The 20,033-nt window shown below is 33.0% G+C and overlaps 3 protein-coding genes across 4 annotated transcripts; all 3 read right to left on the bottom strand.

The window, feature by feature from the left end:
- Window positions 1-834: 834 nt before the first annotated feature.
- Window positions 835-5,244, bottom strand: LOC139767754 (uncharacterized). The gene is made up of 7 exons (XM_071697360.1): window positions 4,021-5,244; window positions 3,408-3,525; window positions 2,954-3,215; window positions 2,458-2,626; window positions 1,895-1,948; window positions 1,694-1,827; window positions 835-1,472 (listed from the first exon to the last, which is right to left on the bottom strand). Exons 1-7 carry the CDS (start codon window positions 4,108-4,110, stop codon window positions 1,289-1,291), a joined length of 1,011 nt encoding a protein of 336 aa, XP_071553461.1. The 5' UTR covers window positions 4,111-5,244; the 3' UTR covers window positions 835-1,288.
- Window positions 5,239-13,638, bottom strand: LOC139767773 (uncharacterized). Its single transcript, XM_071697381.1, has 9 exons — window positions 13,427-13,638; window positions 13,041-13,163; window positions 12,468-12,585; window positions 11,913-12,174; window positions 10,788-10,910; window positions 6,639-6,729; window positions 6,430-6,569; window positions 5,685-5,817; window positions 5,239-5,610 (listed from the first exon to the last, which is right to left on the bottom strand). Exons 1-9 carry the CDS (start codon window positions 13,559-13,561, stop codon window positions 5,563-5,565), a joined length of 1,173 nt encoding a protein of 390 aa, XP_071553482.1. The 5' UTR covers window positions 13,562-13,638; the 3' UTR covers window positions 5,239-5,562.
- Window positions 13,639-14,182: 544 nt separating this feature from the next.
- LOC139767772 (odorant receptor 4-like) lies at window positions 14,183-17,658 on the bottom strand. 2 transcript variants are annotated; one of them, XM_071697379.1, is made up of 6 exons: window positions 17,478-17,658; window positions 16,668-16,929; window positions 16,208-16,327; window positions 15,612-15,702; window positions 15,403-15,542; window positions 14,183-14,849 (listed from the first exon to the last, which is right to left on the bottom strand). In XM_071697379.1, the coding sequence occupies exons 1-6, from the start codon at window positions 17,572-17,574 to the stop codon at window positions 14,564-14,566; spliced, it is 996 nt and encodes a 331-aa protein (XP_071553480.1). In that variant the 5' UTR covers window positions 17,575-17,658; the 3' UTR covers window positions 14,183-14,563. The 2 variants fall into 2 exon arrangements, with proteins under 2 accessions (XP_071553480.1, XP_071553481.1); XM_071697380.1 differs by lacking the exon at window positions 14,183-14,849 and having other exon boundaries at window positions 15,330-15,542.
- Between the last annotated feature and the right edge of the window lie 2,375 nt (window positions 17,659-20,033).

Below are 20,033 nucleotides of genomic sequence, written 5' to 3'. Positions count from 1 at the left end.
CGAAAAATATCTAACATTAAATTGAAAAAAATACTATTTTCTGAAACTGCAAGTACCAGCAAAACTATAGTTATTAGCATGATGACCGTTAAAACAGCTCTTATTAAACGAGCTCTCCATTTGCTTTGATAAGGACATAGTCCGGTAACCGAGAGAAGAAATCGATTCACTTTGTAGTAATGCTCCTCGGGATGTTCCATTTGCTTCGAAAGTTGCCAACAGACTGACCGTAGAAGCAATAGTTCATCGATTATTATTTCTTACTGCTATAATCTCGAATTTTTTCCGTTAGGTCCACTCGCATCTCTTTTTTATTTATTATTTCTTCATCTATTATCTTTATTATAGGTCAAATTTATCGAAACATTGAAGAAAATTGCATGCGTTTAGCATAGAGGTGCGAATTTTTCAACAGCGTCGAGAGGATCGATCGGCAGCGCGCGTACAATGTTCGGATAATTGCGTGGGAAACATCCGGTGGTTCGCCAACAAAAATTGTCTTCAGGCAGTTTTCCATCTATTGTGTTAATTTTTCTCGCACGCGCGATTATTACGCTGCGATATCGCGAATATTTTTCGATTATTCAGAGGCAAAGGGAGCGAACGATGAGTAAAGGAAGTCTAAGGTAAAATACAATATTCGAGCCGTCCCTCTTGCACAATGTATAACAGACGACGGCCAAATCGTTGAGATACATTTCTTTTATAGAAAATATTTGAGAAATATTTTTTAATTTTAACGGCAGGTACGACCTTTCAAATATTTCATTACAAGTATTTTAAAAGAAGAATTTCTGGGCACGCTATAGGTATGTAGATATACAGAAGTAGATATTTAGTATTGATATACAGATATTTATTTCTAGATAAAATATAATAAATTGACATTTTGTGCGTAATTCAAATCAACTTTAAAATCATCAGTCAGCTAATCTCTCACTAAAATAAAAGTCATTAAAAAAAATTGTAACACTGTCCTAAATATTCCAAAGTATATTCTGTTATTTTTAAAGTATGCACATATGCTTTGTGAGTTGTTTTACTTTTTTTATTACATTACGCATTTATTCTGCGAATTTACTTACCTATAACACCAAAAGATTCCTGTGTTTACAAAGAATTTTCGATATGATCGTAAGAAGAAGATTAGTGCATGTCTAACATTCCCGCGAATGTTTTCTGCGCTACTTCTACAATTACAATTTGACAGAAACACTTTCAGAATTGTCTGATGAACATGCAATAGGAGATCGTTGTTTGAAGTATCTTTGAAAGATACATGTATTCTTTATTCGTCGTTTGTTATGATTCGCGCTGAATACGCGTACTTCTTTCTTACCATTCCGAAATTCTGCAAAGACATCACGTAAAATTTACAGCCGGTCAAGATGAGCGGACGATAGCGTCGCATCATTATTATTAACAATGCCTTCTGCTTTGGAACAATTGCATTGTTCCATGCACAATTGAATCTGCAGAGGTAAAGCTTTTTTTTAAATTTGGAAACAATCAAGTTCGGGAATTATAAAGTAAAGTAAATGACATGTGTAATATTTCTCTCTCTCTCTCTCTCTCTCTCTCTCTCTCTCTCTCTCTCTCTCTCTCTCTCTCTCTCTCTCTCTCTCTCTCTCTCTCTCTCTCTCTCGCACATATATTTTTCAAATATATTATTAAAGGAATATTATATACTCACATCTTCTCACATACACTTGAACTCGAATCCCTGATTCTTTGTCCCATATAACAAGACATGAACATATAACATAGACCTACAATGGAAACACTGATAGATCTAAAAGCTCGTTCGAAATTGGAGAAAGTTAACATCTGAAAGACTTTGTTTTAACGCTTCGACAATACTTGGCGACGTTCGACATTTCCACAATGAGCATACCTGGATTAGTGTCAGACTCATCATAATTATGTGTCCTATGAGATCTAGTAGAAACTGTATTGTGTTACAAGTCTCGATAATATCAACGAATCTTGTAAGATAAAAAAAGTCATATGTATTAAAGTAATAAGGCGAAGAATATTTTTTGCATGTAAAGTAATTAATATGTGTGTTAACGTACATACATTTATAATTGGGAATATGGCGGTGGTCAGTTTTGTAATAATAAGATTATTTTTGCCGATAGAGAAATAATAAAATTTATTTATCAAATATTTATATATATTATTTAGATTGATATGTATTTAGATTGATCTGTGTGTATATTTAATTATATTATTTGATTTAATGCTAACAATTTATCCTTATTTTATATTGTATTAATATTTTTTAGTTTAATTATTATAATCCATTCATTTTGAAATTGTATCAGAGTGACGCGTGAAAGAGACACTGTTTAGTTACCATCATTGTTACTTTTCAATTTTCCTTGCAAAGCACAACGTTAATCTGCTTCATTACCCATATTACTCGTGAAAAATAAAATTAATGCTGACGCGTTACATATATCGTATTAAATGAAAATATATAGTAAATAAAAATACGAACCTTATAATGTTGTAATGCTGTCGTACAAAAATGGCTATATTTCCGTAACTTATTTGTGACTTTTGAATTAAATCACATGCCGCCTCGTGTTTGACAACGTAAAATAAGCGTTCCGCGCGATACCTGCCGAAATTATTGCCAACGTTACTCTTATCATACAATTGACTTCCACTCGAATGATATTCATCTTGCAATGAGCGAAAGAGAAGACGAAACGACTCTTTATCATTCGCGTGAAACATGTCGAAAAGAAATAACAAGATAATAAAAAATTTCAATGACATAAGAAAGAAAAATTATTTTTTCTAAATAAAAAACAAGATGCATCTGTCGCGCAAACTCGAAAATTGAGAGACCATTTGAGAGTTAATAGACACTCCGCTTTCAAGTGATCTAAGAGTCTTCTCTTTCGTAAGTAGTGGTAAATTGCGCGAGGAGTAAATTTCTTACCCCAACAACTCGCACATTCCACAAACGTGTTGCGCGTGAGTCTGAAAAAGACTGGTACAACCGATATAAATTGTAGTTGTGACGAGAAACATGACGCTTATCTGGATCCGAACGAGGTAAGAGTACCGCTCATCATCGATAAAGAATTGAATATTAATAGGTCGCCTCTGCGGACGAGATTCGTTCATAGGCGATATAATGTCGAGAACTTCCGATGAGAACATCCATATAATGTATATCCCTACAAATATGTACGCCGCACCTGAAAAATTCAGTAATTGTAAAATTACTGATATAATTTTTAGCAAGAGCTATACGCGCGCGCGCGTGTTGTGTGTGTGTGTGTGTGTGTGTGTGTGTGTGTCTTATACACAGAAATACAGTCTCGATCTCGCAGGCAGAAACACCTGTCTTTTTCTTCTATAAACAAAGCTATGTTTAGCGTTTCTCTTACTCAGGCAACAGAGTGTGAACAATCTTGCAGTTTCAGCATGCTCGTGCATAATCTTGGCTTCATCGTGTGTCTTTTGCAACGCCCAGTCTTTCGATATACGCTCGAATAATTCTCTAAACTAAAAGAAAGTAGAGTGATAAATAAATGATCATGTATTTCAAAATAGCAAAAGAATCGATAGACATTATATCTCATACATTAAGTCTCATTGATACGTTAACATAATTATAATACGTAATTCTAATTCTAAAAGATTTACGAAAGTAATGTTGCATATTTTGACTGTGATATAATTTTTCTTTTGTCACGTTCACTTCGTTTTAATTTTATCTCTTATTGCTCATAAATTATCTATGGCGATGTGTTTTAAGGAAGGTAATTGCAAATCAGTGTCTTAATTTGGCTGAATAACGTTCCAGAGAGTAAAACTGAATGAAATTTGTATATATATATACAATGGTAATTTTGTCTATTTATAAAAATGGGTTATCTATCTATCTAAAATGAGTGACAGCTTATGTTTTTATATATTATTATATAGAGACAAATAATACATTCTATTAAATTTAAGTAATGAGAAACACAAATCGTTAGAGAATCCAACGGAGCTTACTTTGTCTACGTGTGTGACACGCGTGTACAAGTTGGTCAGGCCACCAGTTACAATTAGAAACGTCGGTATCCAATCCACCATATAGTCCATAGTGATGTCAGATGTAATAAATATGCTATTAATCTAGTAAGATGTTATTATAACTCTTAATAAGAACGAAGAAATAATTTCATCGAGAAACAGTTATCCGAGACACGTTCGACTAAATTTCTCGCGTGAGGAGCCTTCGTTATAATTTCGATAAAGCTGTAATATTTGATTTCTGAGTTTATATTCTATTTTTCTTCTTAATACCGTGAAAATGTTATTTCCAATCCTCTAGTTCGAAAAATGTGTAATATTAAATTGAAAAACAATATTTTCTAAAACCGGTAGTACCAGCAAAAATATGCTTGATAGCAAGATGACCGTTAAAGTAGTTCTTATTAAGCGAACGTTCCACTTGCTTTGATAAGGGCACAGTCCGGTAACCGACAGAAGAAATCGATTCAATTTGTAGTAATGCTCCTCGGGATGTTCCATTTGCTTCGAAAGTTGCCAACAGACTGACCGTAGAAGCAAGAGTTCATCGATTATTATTTACACTGCTATAATCTCAAATTTTTTCCGTTAGGTCTACTCGCATCTTTTTTTTATTTATTATTTCTTCATCTATTATCTTTACTATAGGTTAAATTCATCGAAACATTGAAGAAAATTGCGTGCGTTTAGCGTAGAGGTGCGAATTTTTCAACAGCGTCGAGGGGATCGACCGGCAGCGCGCGTACAATGTTCGGATAATAGCGTGGGAAACATCCGGTGGTTCACCAACAAAAATTATCGTCAGGCAGTTTTCTATCCACCGTGTTAATATTTCTCACATGCTCGATTATTACGCTGCGACATCGCGAATATTTTTCGATTATTCACTGCAGGCAAAGGGAGCGAACGATGAGTAAAGCAAGTCTAAGGTAAAATACAATATTTGCGTTCCTCTTATACAGTGCATAACAAACGACGACCAAATCGTTGAGATATATTTTTCTTATAGAAAATATATGAGAAATATTTTTTAATATTTTAACGGCAACGTTTCAAATATTTTATTACAAGTATTTCAAACGAGTTATTTCTGTGTAACACTATGGGTAAATATACAGCAATAAGTATTTATTATTATTATTATTATAATACAGATATTTACTTCTAGATAATATATAAAAAACTGAATTTTTTTCGTAAGACAAATCAACTTTAAAATCATCAGCGAATCTTTCACTGAAATAAGAGTCATTTTAAAAGAATTGTAACACTTTCTTGAATACTCCAAGAAACATTCTGTTATTATAAAAGTTTTTACACATGCTTTGTGAGTTGCTTCACTTTATTTGGTATATCACATTTATTCTGCGTATTTACTTACCTGTAATCCACACCGACAGATTCCTGTTTTTACAAAGAAGAATTTTCGATATGATCGTAAGAAAAAGATTGGTACATGTTTGATATTCCCACGAATGTTTTCTACGCTACTTCTACGCTTACAACTTGACAGATACATTTTCAGATTTGTCTGATGAACATGCAATAGGAGATTGCTGTTTGAAGTGTCTTCGAAAGATACATACATTCTTTATTCGTTGGTTGTTATGATTCGTGCCGAATACGGCGTACTTTTTTCTTACCATTCCGAAATTCTGCAAAGACATCACATAAAGTTTACAGGCAGTCAAGATAAGCGGATGATAGCGTCGGATCATTATCATTAACAATGCCTTCTGCTCTGAAACAACTGCGTTGTACCATGTCGAGTTGAATCTGCAGAAGCAAATTTTTTTATTATTTTGAAAACAATCAAGTTCAGGAATTATAAAGTAAAGTAAATGACATATCTGTCTCTCTCTTTATCTCTCTCTCTCCCTCTAATAATAAATAATCATTATTAATATAGTAGGTTAATGTATTAATGTGTTTCTCTTTTAAAATCATGAAAGTTATCATGTTTCTTTTCATTGTAATATTCTCATTGTAATATTGTATTCTATCGACATCTTAAAATATCGGGTAATCGCAACTCGTCGCTTCGCGTAAAGATACACAGTGCTGTCTCGCTTCGCGTATACTTGGCGTGAGACACTACCGTGTCTCTTGACTATGATATTTTGTATGTCTCGCAAATTTACATAATGCGTAAATATCTAATATTTAAGTAGTACTTTTATTGCACATATATTTTTGAAGAAAAAACGCCGCGCGAATAAGTTTAGAGAAATTTTCTCATTCTTCCAGTAAATTTTATTTCAATTTTTCTCTTGTCAGCTTGCGTAGACAAAAGCATTGTCATTTCGAATATTATTAATATTATTATTTCGAATATTGCAGTGCAAGATGTACTCGTAAATATATTATTAAAGAGACCTATATACTCACATTTTCTCACATATACTCGAATTCACATCCGTGACTCTTTGTCCCATATAACAAGACATGAATATATAACTCTGTCCTAAAATGGCGACAGTGATGGATCTAAAAGTTCGTTCGAAATTGTTACTGGAGATTGTTAGTATCTGAAAGACTTCGTTTTAACGCTTTGATAATATTTGGAGACGTCCGACACATTTCCGCAATCAACATACCTGGATTAACGTAAGACTCATCAAAATCACTACTCCTGTGAGATCCATTAGAAACGGTACTGTGTGACAAGTCTCGATTATATCAACGAATCTTGTAAGGTGAAAAAAGTCAAATGTGTTAAAGTAATAAGGCGATATTTTTTGCATATAAAATAATTAATATGTATGTTAACATACATTTATAATTGGGAATATGGTGGTGGTCAGTTTTGTAATAATTGTTATTATATAAGACCAGCTGGTTACCCGGGCTTCGCCCGGGAGTCGTTTTTCTTGAAACGACTTCATTTGTGTTTCAATATCCTTATTGTGGACAAACATAAGGAGTGTGTCGGGTGGTTGATTTAAAGACGGTAGTTTAACTTTTCTGCATGAATAACACATTTAGGTGCTTAAGTTTTAAACTTTTTTACTTGATAATGATCACATATTGCATCCATTTTCCCAATTATTACACTCGGATGAAATTGATATTTGTAATTTGAATTATAACTAAATGCCCCTAATTTCAAATCGGACCGCATAAATGTTTTCGTGGATTAAACATGTCGTAACCGGTCTTTTTCTACTCGAGTTTCACACTATTGAGTCATTTCCTCTTTTCCGATATTTTACTTACCGATCAGCGACATCATGCCTTGGTTTACACAGGCGTTTTTTCGGGAATTTTGAGATTGCTCGCTCGCGATGTACACAGAACCTCGATTTTTCAATTAAAAAACCAAGGAATAAAATCGGTAATCGGTAAGTGAAATATCGAAGTTCTGTGTACATCGCGAGCGAGCAATCTCAAAATTCCCGAAACAACGCCCGAGTAAACCAAGGGATGATGTCGCTGATCGGTAAGTGAAATATCGGAAAAGCGGAAATGACTCAATAGTGTGAAACTCGAGTAGAAAAAGACCGGTTACGACATGTTTAATCCACGAAAACATTTATGCGGTCCGATTTGAAATTAGGGGCATTTAGTTATAATTCAAATTACAAATATCAATTTCATCCGAGTGTAATAATTGGGAAAATGGATGCAATATGTGATCATTGTCAAGTAAAAAAGTTTAAAACTTAAGCACCTTAGAATGTGTTATTCATGCAGAAAAGTTAAACTACCGTCTTTAAATCAACCACCCGACACACTCCTTATGTTTGTCCACAATAAGGATATTGAAACACAAATGAAGTCGTTTCAAGAAAAACCGGGCGAAGCCCGGGTAACCAGCTAGTTAGATATATTATTGTTTTTATATATATTTATATACTTCGCCTAGTGTATAGTATATAAATCTGCGTTAAAATTTGTAACTTATAAAATTCTATACAAAAAACGTTCTATACTTTTTTTCTCAGGATCAATCATTTTCGTGTCGTACATTTTATAAAGTTTCAAGTTTTATACATCTCACATACTTGTTTTGCGCCGAAAAACGTCATCTGGAATACCATGTTATATTGTCTAATGTTATTTAAAAAGTCTTTTGATAATGGGTGTAACCCTAATAAAAGGTCTTTAATCGGTTGAGGTGGTTCTGAAATTTCTGGAAGCATTATCTTCCCACCGTCACAACAAAGACCGTTTCGTTCTTCAAGCCATTTTTTCGCATGGCAGTTTGCACATACTTTATTACCTATTTGTATATCCGTTTCTTTTGCATAAACAATGTTCGGATCATATAAAAACGCGGATCTTGATTTGCTTAAATTAATGCAATTTCGTTTTCTGTACTTAGCGGCACGTTCACGTTGTTCATTAAGTCGCTGCACCCTTTCCACAGCTTGTTGAGAAGAATATACTAATCTCTTTTGAGACAACCGAGCTTCTCGTGCTTCTTCTGTTTCATTAAGCCTATTTAAATGTATACGTCTGGCATCGGAATTTTTTCTAGACAGCTGTGATTTTTTTTAGGCATTTCGAATTTTAAAGAATGATTTCAAGTAATTATAAAAATTAATAATTTAAATTATACGAAATAATAATCTAAGAGAGAGACTGAAATTTTAATTTTGCTTATCTACCTTTATGAACAACGGTTCCAAGAATACTGAAAACTTCAACAGATCACGGATACATTATTGTATCCCTGACTTACCGTATCATCTATTAATGGCAGATTCCTGAGATCTTTTGTAGACATTTATGCATTTCGAATTTTAAAGAATAATTTCAAGTAATTATAAAAATTAATAATTTAATTTGTACGAAATAATAATCTAATAAGAGGGAGACTGAAATATTAATTTTGCTTATCTACCTTTATGAACAACGGTTCCAAGAATACTGAAGACTTCAACAGATCACGGCTACATTATTATATCCCTGACTTACCGTATCTCCTATTAATGACAGGTTCCTGAGATCTTTTGTAGACAAAAATCCTAATACCAAAATGAGTGGCTGCTATAATTTTTTAACTAAAAAGATTCAAAATTCACCAATCTGCTTGTCACAATTTCGCCTTCTCAGGAACATCACATGTCGAAAGAGCTTTACCACAACACTTTACTCAGTTCGAATAGAAATACTTGAACTTATTATTCACTTTATTTCTTTCTATACTGTTCGTATAGCCGACAAATATTCATAATAATTTCTAAATTGTCTTACGAAAACACGAAATGTCTCGAAATGCAAAGCATTCATATAAAACGTGTCGCCGACAAATGACGTTTCTCATGTACTAAGAAAATCAATACAATCAGTACGAAGTTTGATGTATTGATTTTCCATAAAAACTGTTTGTGAAATTACTAAGCTGACCTGCTATCAATTCACTCTCTTGTCATTATAAGCTGCTGGTTTCACATATTATATGTCATTTTGATTTTTATAAAGAAAGAACCCTTTTACCGATCATCGCCAAATTCAATACCAACCTTCCTTTAATGATACTCTATATAAAATTACATGTATAACTTATACACTTTTCAAGCAGAAATCGGTAACCCCTTCACCGATCCTCGCCAAATTCAATAACAATCTTCCTTAAATAATACTGTATCCATCAAATAACTTGTACATTTTTTAAGCAGAAATCGGTAACCCCTCCACCGATCCTCGCCAAATTCGAAACAACCTTCCTTTAATGATACTCTATATAAGATGACAAATATGACATGTATAACTTACACACTTTTTAAGCAAAAATCGGCAACCCTTTCACCGATTCTCGCCAAATTCAATATAATAATATTCTATCCATAAAAAAAAATTAGCTCTATATCTCAAAATTTGCAGAAATCAGAATTACGTAGATTTTTTTAAGACAGAAATCGGTAACCCCTTTATTAGGAAATTCTACCCCTGTTTTATATACAATTCTTTAAGATTTGGTCAATTATTTCCCGAAAAATTGGAAAAATTTCGGATACCGGTTCCAATAAAGATCGGTAACGAAAAACTATACAATTTATAGCACTCCCCGGGAAATTCTACCCCTGTTTTATATACAATTCTTTTCGGTCAATTATTTCCCGAAAAATTGGAAAAATTTCGGATACCGGTTCCAAAAAAGATCGGTAACGAAAAATTATACGCTTCATATCACTCCCCGGAAAATTCTACCCCTGTTTCATATATAATTCTTTGAGATTCCGTCAATTATTTCCCGAAAAATTGAAAAAATTAGAAAAACCGGTTTCCAGAAGATCGGTAACGAAAAACTATACACCCTATAGCACTCCCCGGGAAATTCTACCCCTACTTCATGTACAATACTTTCAAAATCGGTCCAATAGTTTCTAAGATTACCCCAAACAACAGTACAAACTTTTCCCCTTTATATAATAGTAGAGATTATATTTGTCGATAGAAAAATAATGAAATCTAAATATAAATCTGTCGATTTATTCTTAGAGACGAAATAGGAGAAATATCTATCGAAGCCTGTACAATATTCAGATTCATCTCTGTGTATATTTGTATTATCTGATTTAATGCTAATTCTTCTTGATTGAAATCTATCTATCAATCGTATCAGTGTGATGCGTGAAAGAGCCACTATGTAGTTACCATCATTGTTACTTTTCAAATTTTCTTGCAAAGCGCTATGTTAAACTGCTTCGTTACACATATTACTCGTGAAAATAAAGTTAATACTGACGCGTTACATATATCGTATTAAATGAAAATATATAGTAAATAAAAATACGAACCTTATAATGTTGTAATGCTGTCGTACAAAAATGGCTATATTTCCGTAACTTATTTGTGACTTTTGAATTAAATCACATGCCGCCTCGTTTTTGACAACGTAAAATAAGCGTTCCGCGCGATACCTGCCGAAATTATTGCCAACGTTACTCTTATCATACAATTGACTTCCAATCGAATGATATTCATCTTGTAATAAGCGAAAGAGAAGACGAAACGACTCTTTATCATTCGCGTGAAAGATATCGAAATAAAATAACAAGATAATAAAAAATGTCAATGACATAAGAAAAAAGAATTATTTTTTCTAAATAAAAAACGAGATGCGTCTGTCGCGCAAATTCGAAAATTGAGAGACCAGTTGAGAGTTAAGAGGATATTCTACTGTAAAATGCGCTTTTTTCGGGATTTTTTTACAAGAAACTAGTGAAAATTGTTAATATCAGCTTTTTATGTATATATTTTATTATCTTTAGAGAACATAAAAAATATTTTTTGAAGCTGAATTAATGAATATAAATATTAATTAAACCCCCTATCGAATACATGGCAAAAAAAACGGTGCCCATGATTGCGCCCATTCTGGTTGTCTGAAACAAAAAATTCAAAAAGATTCTTAATTAGTATGAGTTTGGCTATAGCCGGAACTAGAATTAAGTCAAAAAAAATTTTTTTACGATTTTGGCAACCTTCGAAAGATTAAGAAAATTCATACTAAATTTTCAAAGTGCCGCCATTTTTTAAATTTTTAATTTTTTTTTCCATTTTAGTTCCTGCTATAGCCAAACTCATACTAATTAAGAATCTTTTTGAATTTTTTGTTTCAGACAACCAGAATGGGTGCAATCATGGGCACCATTTTTTTTGTCATGTATTCGATACGGTGTAATTAATATTTATATTCATTAATTCAGCTTAAAAAAATATTTTTTATGTTCTCTAAAGATAATAAAATATATACATAAAAAGCTGATATTAACAATTTTCACTGGTTTCTTGTAAAAAAATCCCGAAAAAAGCGCATTTTACAGTAGAATACCCCCTTAATAGAAGTTCCGCTTTCAAATAATCTAAGAGTCTTCTCTTTCGTAAGTAGTGGTCAATTGCGCGAGGAGTAAATTTCTTACCCCAACAACTTGCACATTCCACAAACGTGTTGCGCGTGAGTGTGAAAAAGACCGGTACAACCGATATAAATTATAGGTAGGACGAGAAGTATGAGGCTCATCTGGGTCCGAACAAGGTAAGAGTACCGCTCATCATCGATAAAGTATTGAATATTAATAGGTCGCCTCTGCGGGCGAGATTCGTTCATAGGCGATATAATGTCGAGAACTTCCGATGAGAACATCCATATAATGTATATCCCTACAAATATGTACGCCGCACCTGAAAAATTCAGTAATTGTAAAATTACTGATATAATTTTTAGCAGAGCTATACGCTCGCGCGCACGCGTGTTTTGTGTGTGTGTGTGTGTGTGTGTGTGTGTGTGTGTGTGTGTGTGTGTGTGTGTGTGTGTGTGTGTGTGTGTGTGTGTGTGTGTGTGTGTGTGTGTGTGTGTGTGTGTGTGTGTGTGTGTGTGTGTCAGTCTTATACACAGAAATACAATTTCGATCTCGCAGGCAGAAACACCTGTCTTTTTCTTCTATAAACAAAGCTATGTTTAGCGTTTCTCTTACTCAGGCAACAGAGTGTGAACAATCTTGCAGTCTCAGCATGCTCGTGCATAATCTTGGCTTCATCGTGTGTCTTTTGCAACGCCCAGTCTTTTGATATACGCTCGAATAATTCTCTAAACTAGAAGAAAGTAGAGTGATAAATAAATTATCATGTACACATTTTAAAATAGTAAAAAAGATAGACATTTACATCAAGCCATATTGATACGTTAGTATAGTTGTAACATGTAATTCTAATTCTAAGTTTACAACACTATTGTTGCATATTTTGGTTGTGATATAACTTTTCTCTTCGCACGTTTACTCGTTGCTCATAAAAATTATCTATCGCGATGCGTAATAAGAACGGTAATTGCAAGTCAGTGTCTTAATTAGCGAGGGATTAGGCTAAATAACGTGTCAGAGAATAAACAGAGAATTGTATATACAATAGTAGTTTTATCTATTTCTAAAAATAGGTAATTTAAAAATGACAGCTTAGGTTTTTATGTATTAAAGACAAAGGATACATTTATTAAATTTAATTGTAAGTTATGAGAAACACAAATCTTCAGAGAATTCAACGGAGCTTACTTTGTCTACGTGTATGATACGCGTGTACAAGTTGCCCAGGCCACCCAATACAATTAGAAACGTCGGTATCCAATCCACCATATAGTCCATAGTGATGTCAGATGTAATAGATATGCTATTGATCTGGCAAGATGTTATTAACTCTTAATAAGAACGAAGAAATAATTTCATCGAGAAACAGTTATCCGAGACACGTTCGACTAAATTTCTCGCGTGAGGAGCCTTCGTTATAATTTCGATAAAACTGTAATATTTGATTTCTGAGTTTATATTCTATTTTTTTTTCTAATACCGTGAGGACGTTATTTCCAATCCTCGTTCGAAAAACATCTAACATTAAATTGAAAAAAAAAACTATTTTCTAAAACTGCAAGTACCAGTAAAACTATACTTATTAGCATGATGACCGTTAAAACAGCTCTTATTAAACGAGCTCTCCATTTGCTTTGATAAGGACATAGTCCGGTAACTGATAGAAGAAATCGATTCAATTTGTAGTAATGCTCCTCGGGATGTCCCATTTGCTTCGAAAGTTGCCAACAGACTGACCGTAGAAGCAAGAATTAATCGATTATTATTTACACTGCTATAATCTCAAATTTTTTCCGTTAGGTCCACTCGCATCTTTTTTTTATTTATTATTTCTTCATCTATTATCTTTATTATAGGTTAAATTCATCGAAACATTGAAGAAAATTGCGTGCGTTTAGTGTAGAGGTGCGAATTTTTCAACAGCGTCGAGGGGATCGATCGGCAGCGCGCGTACAATGTTCGGATAATAGCGTGGGAAACATCCGGTGGTTCACCAACAAAAATTATCGTCAGGCAGTTTTCTATCCACCGTGTTAATTTTTCTCACATGCTCGATTATTACGCTGCGACATCGCGAATATTTTTCGATTATTCACAGGCAAAGGGAGCGAACGATGAGTAAAGCAAGTCTAAGGTAAAATACAATATTTGCGTCCCTCTTATACAGTGCATAACAAACGACGACCAAATCGTTGAGATATATTTTTCTTATAGAAAATATATGAGAAATATTTTTTAATATTTTAACGGCAACGTTTCAAATATTTTATTACAAGTATTTCAAACGAGTTATTTCTGTGTAACACTATGGGTAAATATACAGCAATAAGTATTTATTATTATTATTATTATTATTATTATACAGATATTTACTTCTAGATAATATATAAAAAACTGAATTTTTTTCGTAAGACAAATCAACTTTAAAATCATCAGCGAATCTTTCACTGAAATAAGAATTATTTTAAAAAAAGTGTAACACTTTCTTGAATACTCCAAGAAACATTCTGTTATTATAAAAGTTTTTACACATGCTTTGTGAGTTGCTTCACTTTATTTGGTATATCACATTTATTCTGCGTATTTACTGACCTGTAATCCACACCGACAGATTCCTGTTTTTACAAAGAAGAATTTTCGATATGATCGTAAGAAAATGATTGGTACAATCTGGTTGTTTGATATTCCCACGAATGTTTTCTACGCTACTTCTACGCTTTATACAACTTGAGAGATACATTTTCAGATTTGTCTGATGAACATGCAATAGGAGATTGCTGTTTGAAGTGTCTTCGAAAGATACATACATTCTTTATTCGTTGTTTGTTATTATTCGCGCCGCATTTGGCGTACTTTTTTCTTACCATTCCGAAATTCTGTAAAGACATCACATAAAGTTTGCAGGCGGTAAAGATAAGCGGATGATAGCGTCGCATCATTATCATTAACAATGCCTTCTGCTCTGAAACAACTGCGTTGTACCATGTAGAATTGAATCTGCAGGAGCATTTTTTTATTATTATTTTGGAAACATTCAAGTTCGGGAATTATAAAATAAAATAAATGAAATATGTAATATTTCTCTTTCTCTCTCTCTTTCTCTTTTTCTCTAATAATAAATAAACATTATGAATATAAAAAATATTTATTATTAATATTTATTATTATATTTATTAATATTTATTATTAATATAGCAGGTTAGCGTATTAATGTTTTCCTCTTTTAAAATCAGGTCTTTTTTCATTGTAATATCCTATCTACTGCAACGAAATCTATATCCCATCTGATATTTTGTATGTCTCGTAAATTTACATAATACGTAAATATATGTATAATAATACATTTATCGCACATATTTTTGAGAAAAAAAAACGCTGCGCGAATAAGTCTAAAGAAATTTTCTCATTCTTTCAATAAATTTTATTTCAATTTTTCTTTCTTCGTCTTGAGTAGACAAAAGATTTGCATTGTCAGGTTTTATTATTATTTCGAATATTGCAGTGCAAGACATACTCGTAAATATATTATTAAAGAGACCTATATACTCACATTTTCTCACATATACTCGAACTCATATCCGTGACTCTTTGTCCCATATAACAGGACATGAATGTATAACACAGTCCTGCAACGGCGACACTGGTAGATCTAAAGGCTCGTTCGAAACTGTTACTGGAGATTGTTAGTATCTGAAAGATTTCGTTTTAACACTTCGATAATACTTGGAGACGTCCGACACATTTCCGCAATCAACATACCTCGATTAACGTAAGACTCATCAAAATCACTATTCCTGTGAGATCCATTAGAAACTGTACTGTGTGACAAGTCTCGATTATATCAACGAATCTTGTAAGGTGAAAAAAGTCATACGTATTAAAGTAATAAGGCGAAGATTATTTTTTGCATGTAAAATAATTAATAAGTTACGTTAACGTACATATATAATTGGGAATATGACGGTGGTCAGTTTTGTAATTATAAAATTATTTTTGTCGATAAAGGATTAATGAAATCTAAATATAAATCTGTGGATTTATTCTCAGAGACGAAATAGGAGAAATATCTGTCGAAGCCAATACAATATTCAGATTCGTCTCTGTGTATATTTATATTATCTGATTTAATGCTAATAATTGATTCTTCTTGGTTGAAATATTTCAACCAAATCTATCGTAATTAGAGTGACGCGTGAAAGAGGCACTATAACGTAATTACCCATCATTGTTACTTTTCAAATCTTCTTGCAAAGCACAGTGTTAATCTGCTTCGTTATACACATATTACTTGTGAAAAATATATTAACATGCTGATGCATTAGATATCGTGTATTATATATAATAAAAATACAAACTGTATAATGTTGTAATGCTGCCGGATAAAAACAGCTATGTTCCCGTAACTTTGTGACTTTTGAATTAAATCATACGGCGCCTTGTTTTCAACAACGCAAAATAAGCGTTCCGCGCGATTCCTGCCGAAATTATTGCCAACGTTATTCTTATCATATAGTTGACGTTCAGTCGACTGATATTTGTCGTGCAATGAGCGGAGGTAGAGATAAGACGACTACTGTTTAGCATTTGCGTGAAAGATATCGAGAAAAGGAAACAAAATAATAAAAAATTTTAAAAATATGAGAAGAAAACTATTTTTTCTAATTGGAAAAGATAGATATATGTGTCGCACAAACACGAAAACTGATAGACCAGTTTAGATTTAGAGATAATACCGACGCTCCGTTTTCAAGTAATCACATTAGAGTCATCTGCTCTTTCGCAAATAGTAAATTGCGCGAGGAATAAATTTCTTACCCCATCAATTTGCACATTCCGCAAACGTGTTGCGTGAGAGTCACAAATAGAGTGGAACAGCCGACATAAATTAAAGGCAGGATGATAAGTACAAGACAGGTTTGGTACCGAACGACGTAAAAATATCTCTCCTCATTGACAAAAAATTGAATATCAATAGGTTGCCTCCGCGGGCGAGATTCGTTCATAGGCGACATAATGTCGAGGACTTCCGGTGTCAACATCCACATGCTGTATATCCCTATGCATATATATGTCATGCCTGAAAAATTCGGTAATTGTAAATTTATTAATATAACTTTTAGCATCAGAGCGATACATATGCGTGTGTGTAAAAGAAATTAAGTTTGAATTGCAATGATATATTAGACATATTAATCTTTTGGTTTCGCAAAAATATCGTATGATTGGCTTTGCACCGAATTTTTCAAGAGACGGCAAGGATATTTGTAAAAGCTGCAAGATTAAAGCAAACATAAATACCGAAAATATGTCCAAAATAGGACTTAATTTTCACATAAACATTATTTCTGCTATTAATAATGTTTATGTGAACTTAAATCCAAGCTCTGATGGTCTGAAGGCTTGATTTCATATAAGACTATCTTAATGTGATATAAAAATTGAATTCTAAATAAACTCTAGTAATAGGTTACACATGATAAATATGTTGAATGCTTATAATGCAATAGCACTATTGTGTTGTGTCTCACAATCAGTCTTATACACAGAAATATAATCTTGATCTCGCAAGCAAAAACGCCTGTCTTTTTCTTTTGTAAAGAAAGACAAGTTTAAGGTTTCTCTTACTTAGGTAACAGAGTGTGAATAATCTTGAGGCCTCGGCATGCTCGTGCATAATCCTGGTCTCATCGTGTGTCTTTTGCAACGCCCAGTCTTTCGACATACGCTCGAATAATTCTCTAAACTAAAAGAAAGTAGAGCGATAAATAAATGATCATGTATTTCAAAATAGTAAAAGACTCGATAGACATCTATACATTAAGTCTCATTGATCCGTTAACATAATTGTAATAGGTAATTCTAATTTCACAAGATTTACGAAAGTAATGTTACATATTTTGGCTGTGATATAATTTTTCTCTTGTCACGTTTACTTCGTTTTACTTTTATCTCTTATTGCTCACCAAATTATCTATGGCGATGAGTAATAAGGTAATTGCAAGTCAGTGTCTTAATTAGCGAGGGATTAGGCTAAAAAACGTTCCAGAGAGTAAAACAGAGTGAAATATAAGTATATACCATTGTAATTTTGTCTATTTCGAAAAATGGGTTAATATCTATGTAAAAAATGAGGGACAGTTTAGGTTTTTATGTATTAGAGACAAATGATACATTCTATTAAATTTAAGTAATGAGAAACACAAATTGGTAGAGAATCTATGCAGCTTACTTTGTCCACGTGTATGATACGCGTGTACAAGTTGCTCAGGCCACCAAATACAATTAGAAACGCCGGTATCCAATCCACCATATAGTCCATAGTGATGTCAGATGTAATAAATATGCTATTAATCTAGTAAGATGTTATTAACTCTTAATAAGAACGAAGAAATAATTTCATCGAGAAACAGTTATCCGAGACACGTTCGACTAAATTTCTCGCGTGAGGAGCCTTCGTTATAATTTCGATAAAACTGTAATATTTGATTTCTGAGTTTATATTCTATTTTTTTTCTAATACCGTGAGGACGTTATTTCCAATCCTCGTTCGAAAAACATCTAACATTAAATTGAAAAAAAAAAAACTATTTTCTAAAACTGCAAGTACCAGCAAAACTATACTTAATAACATGGTGACCGTTAAAACAGCTCTTATTAAACGAGCTCTCCGTTTGCTTTGATAAGGACATAGTCCGGTAACCGACAGAAGAAATCGATTCAATTTGTAGTAATGCTCCTCGGGATGTTCCATTTGCCTCGAAAGTTGCCAACAGACTGATCGCAGAAGCAAGAGTTCATCGATCATTATTTCACTGCTATTATATAATCTTGAATTTTTTCCGTTAGGTCCACTCGGATCTTTTTTTATTTATTATTTCTTCATCTATTATCTTTATTATAGGTTGAATTCATTGAAAATTGCAAAAGAAAGATGCACGCGTTTAGCGTGGAGGCGCGAATTTTTCAGCGACGTCGAGGGGATCGATCGATAGGGCGCATATAGCGTTCGGATAATAACGTGGGAAACATCCGGTGGTTCGCCAACAAAAATTGTTTTCAGGCAACTTTCCGTCCACCGTGTTGACTTTTCTCACATGCGCGATTATTACCTATATATGTTCCGACGGTTCCGACATCACGAATATTCGTCGATTATTCACATGCAAAGGGAGCGAACGATGAGTAAAGCAAGTCTAAGGTAAAATACAATATTCGCGTCACTCTTATACAGTGCATAACAAATGACGACCAAATCGTTGAGATACATATTTTTCTTATAGAACATATATGAGAAATATTTTTTAATTTTAATGGCGCAGGAACCTTTCAAATATTTTATTACAAGTATTTGAAAGAAAGTATTTCTGTGCAACGCTATAGATAGATATATATATAGAGAAGTAAATACTTATTATTATCATACAGATATTTATTTTTAGATAAAATATAAAAAATTGAATTTCTTACGTAAGACAAATCAACTATAAAATCATCAGCGAATCTCTCACTGAAATAAGAGTCATTTAAAAAAATTGTAACACTGTCTTGAATACTCCACGAAATATTCTGTTATTATAAAAATTTTTACACATGTTGTGCTTTACTTTATTGATTGTATCACATTTATTCTGCGTATTTACTTACCTGTAATTTACACCGACAGATTCCTGTGTTTTCAAAGAAGAATTTTCGATATGATCGTAAGAAAAAGTGGTACGTGTTTAATATTCCCACGAATGTTTTCTACGCTACTTCTACGCTTACAACTTGACAGATAAATTTTCAGATTTGTCTGATGAACATGCAATAGGAGATTGCTGTTTGAAGTGTCTTCGAAAAATACATACATTCTTTATTCGTTGTTTGTTATGATTCGTGCCGAATACGGCGTACTTTTTTCTTACCATTCCGAAATTCTGCAAAGACATCACATAAAGTTTACATGCGGTCAAGATAAGCGGATGATAGCGTCGCATCATTATCATTAACAATGCCTTCTGCTCTAAAACAACTGCGTTGTACCATGTCGAGTTGAATCTGCAGAAGCAAATTTTTTCATTATTTTGAAAACAATCAAGTTCAGGAATTATAAAGTAAAGTAAATGACATATGTAATATCTGTCTCTCTCTTTATCTCTCTCTCTCTCTCCCTCTAATAATAAATAATCATTATTAATATAG

The sequence above is a fragment of the Temnothorax nylanderi genome, unplaced genomic scaffold, assembly GCF_030848795.1.
Source record: "Temnothorax nylanderi isolate EJ_2023f unplaced genomic scaffold, tnyl_v1.0 TNYL_tig0012_pilon, whole genome shotgun sequence".
Lineage (NCBI taxonomy): Eukaryota > Metazoa > Arthropoda > Insecta > Hymenoptera > Formicidae > Temnothorax > Temnothorax nylanderi.
The sequence above is the reverse complement of the archived record's forward strand: the minus strand, read 5'-3'. Positions and strand labels throughout refer to the sequence as shown.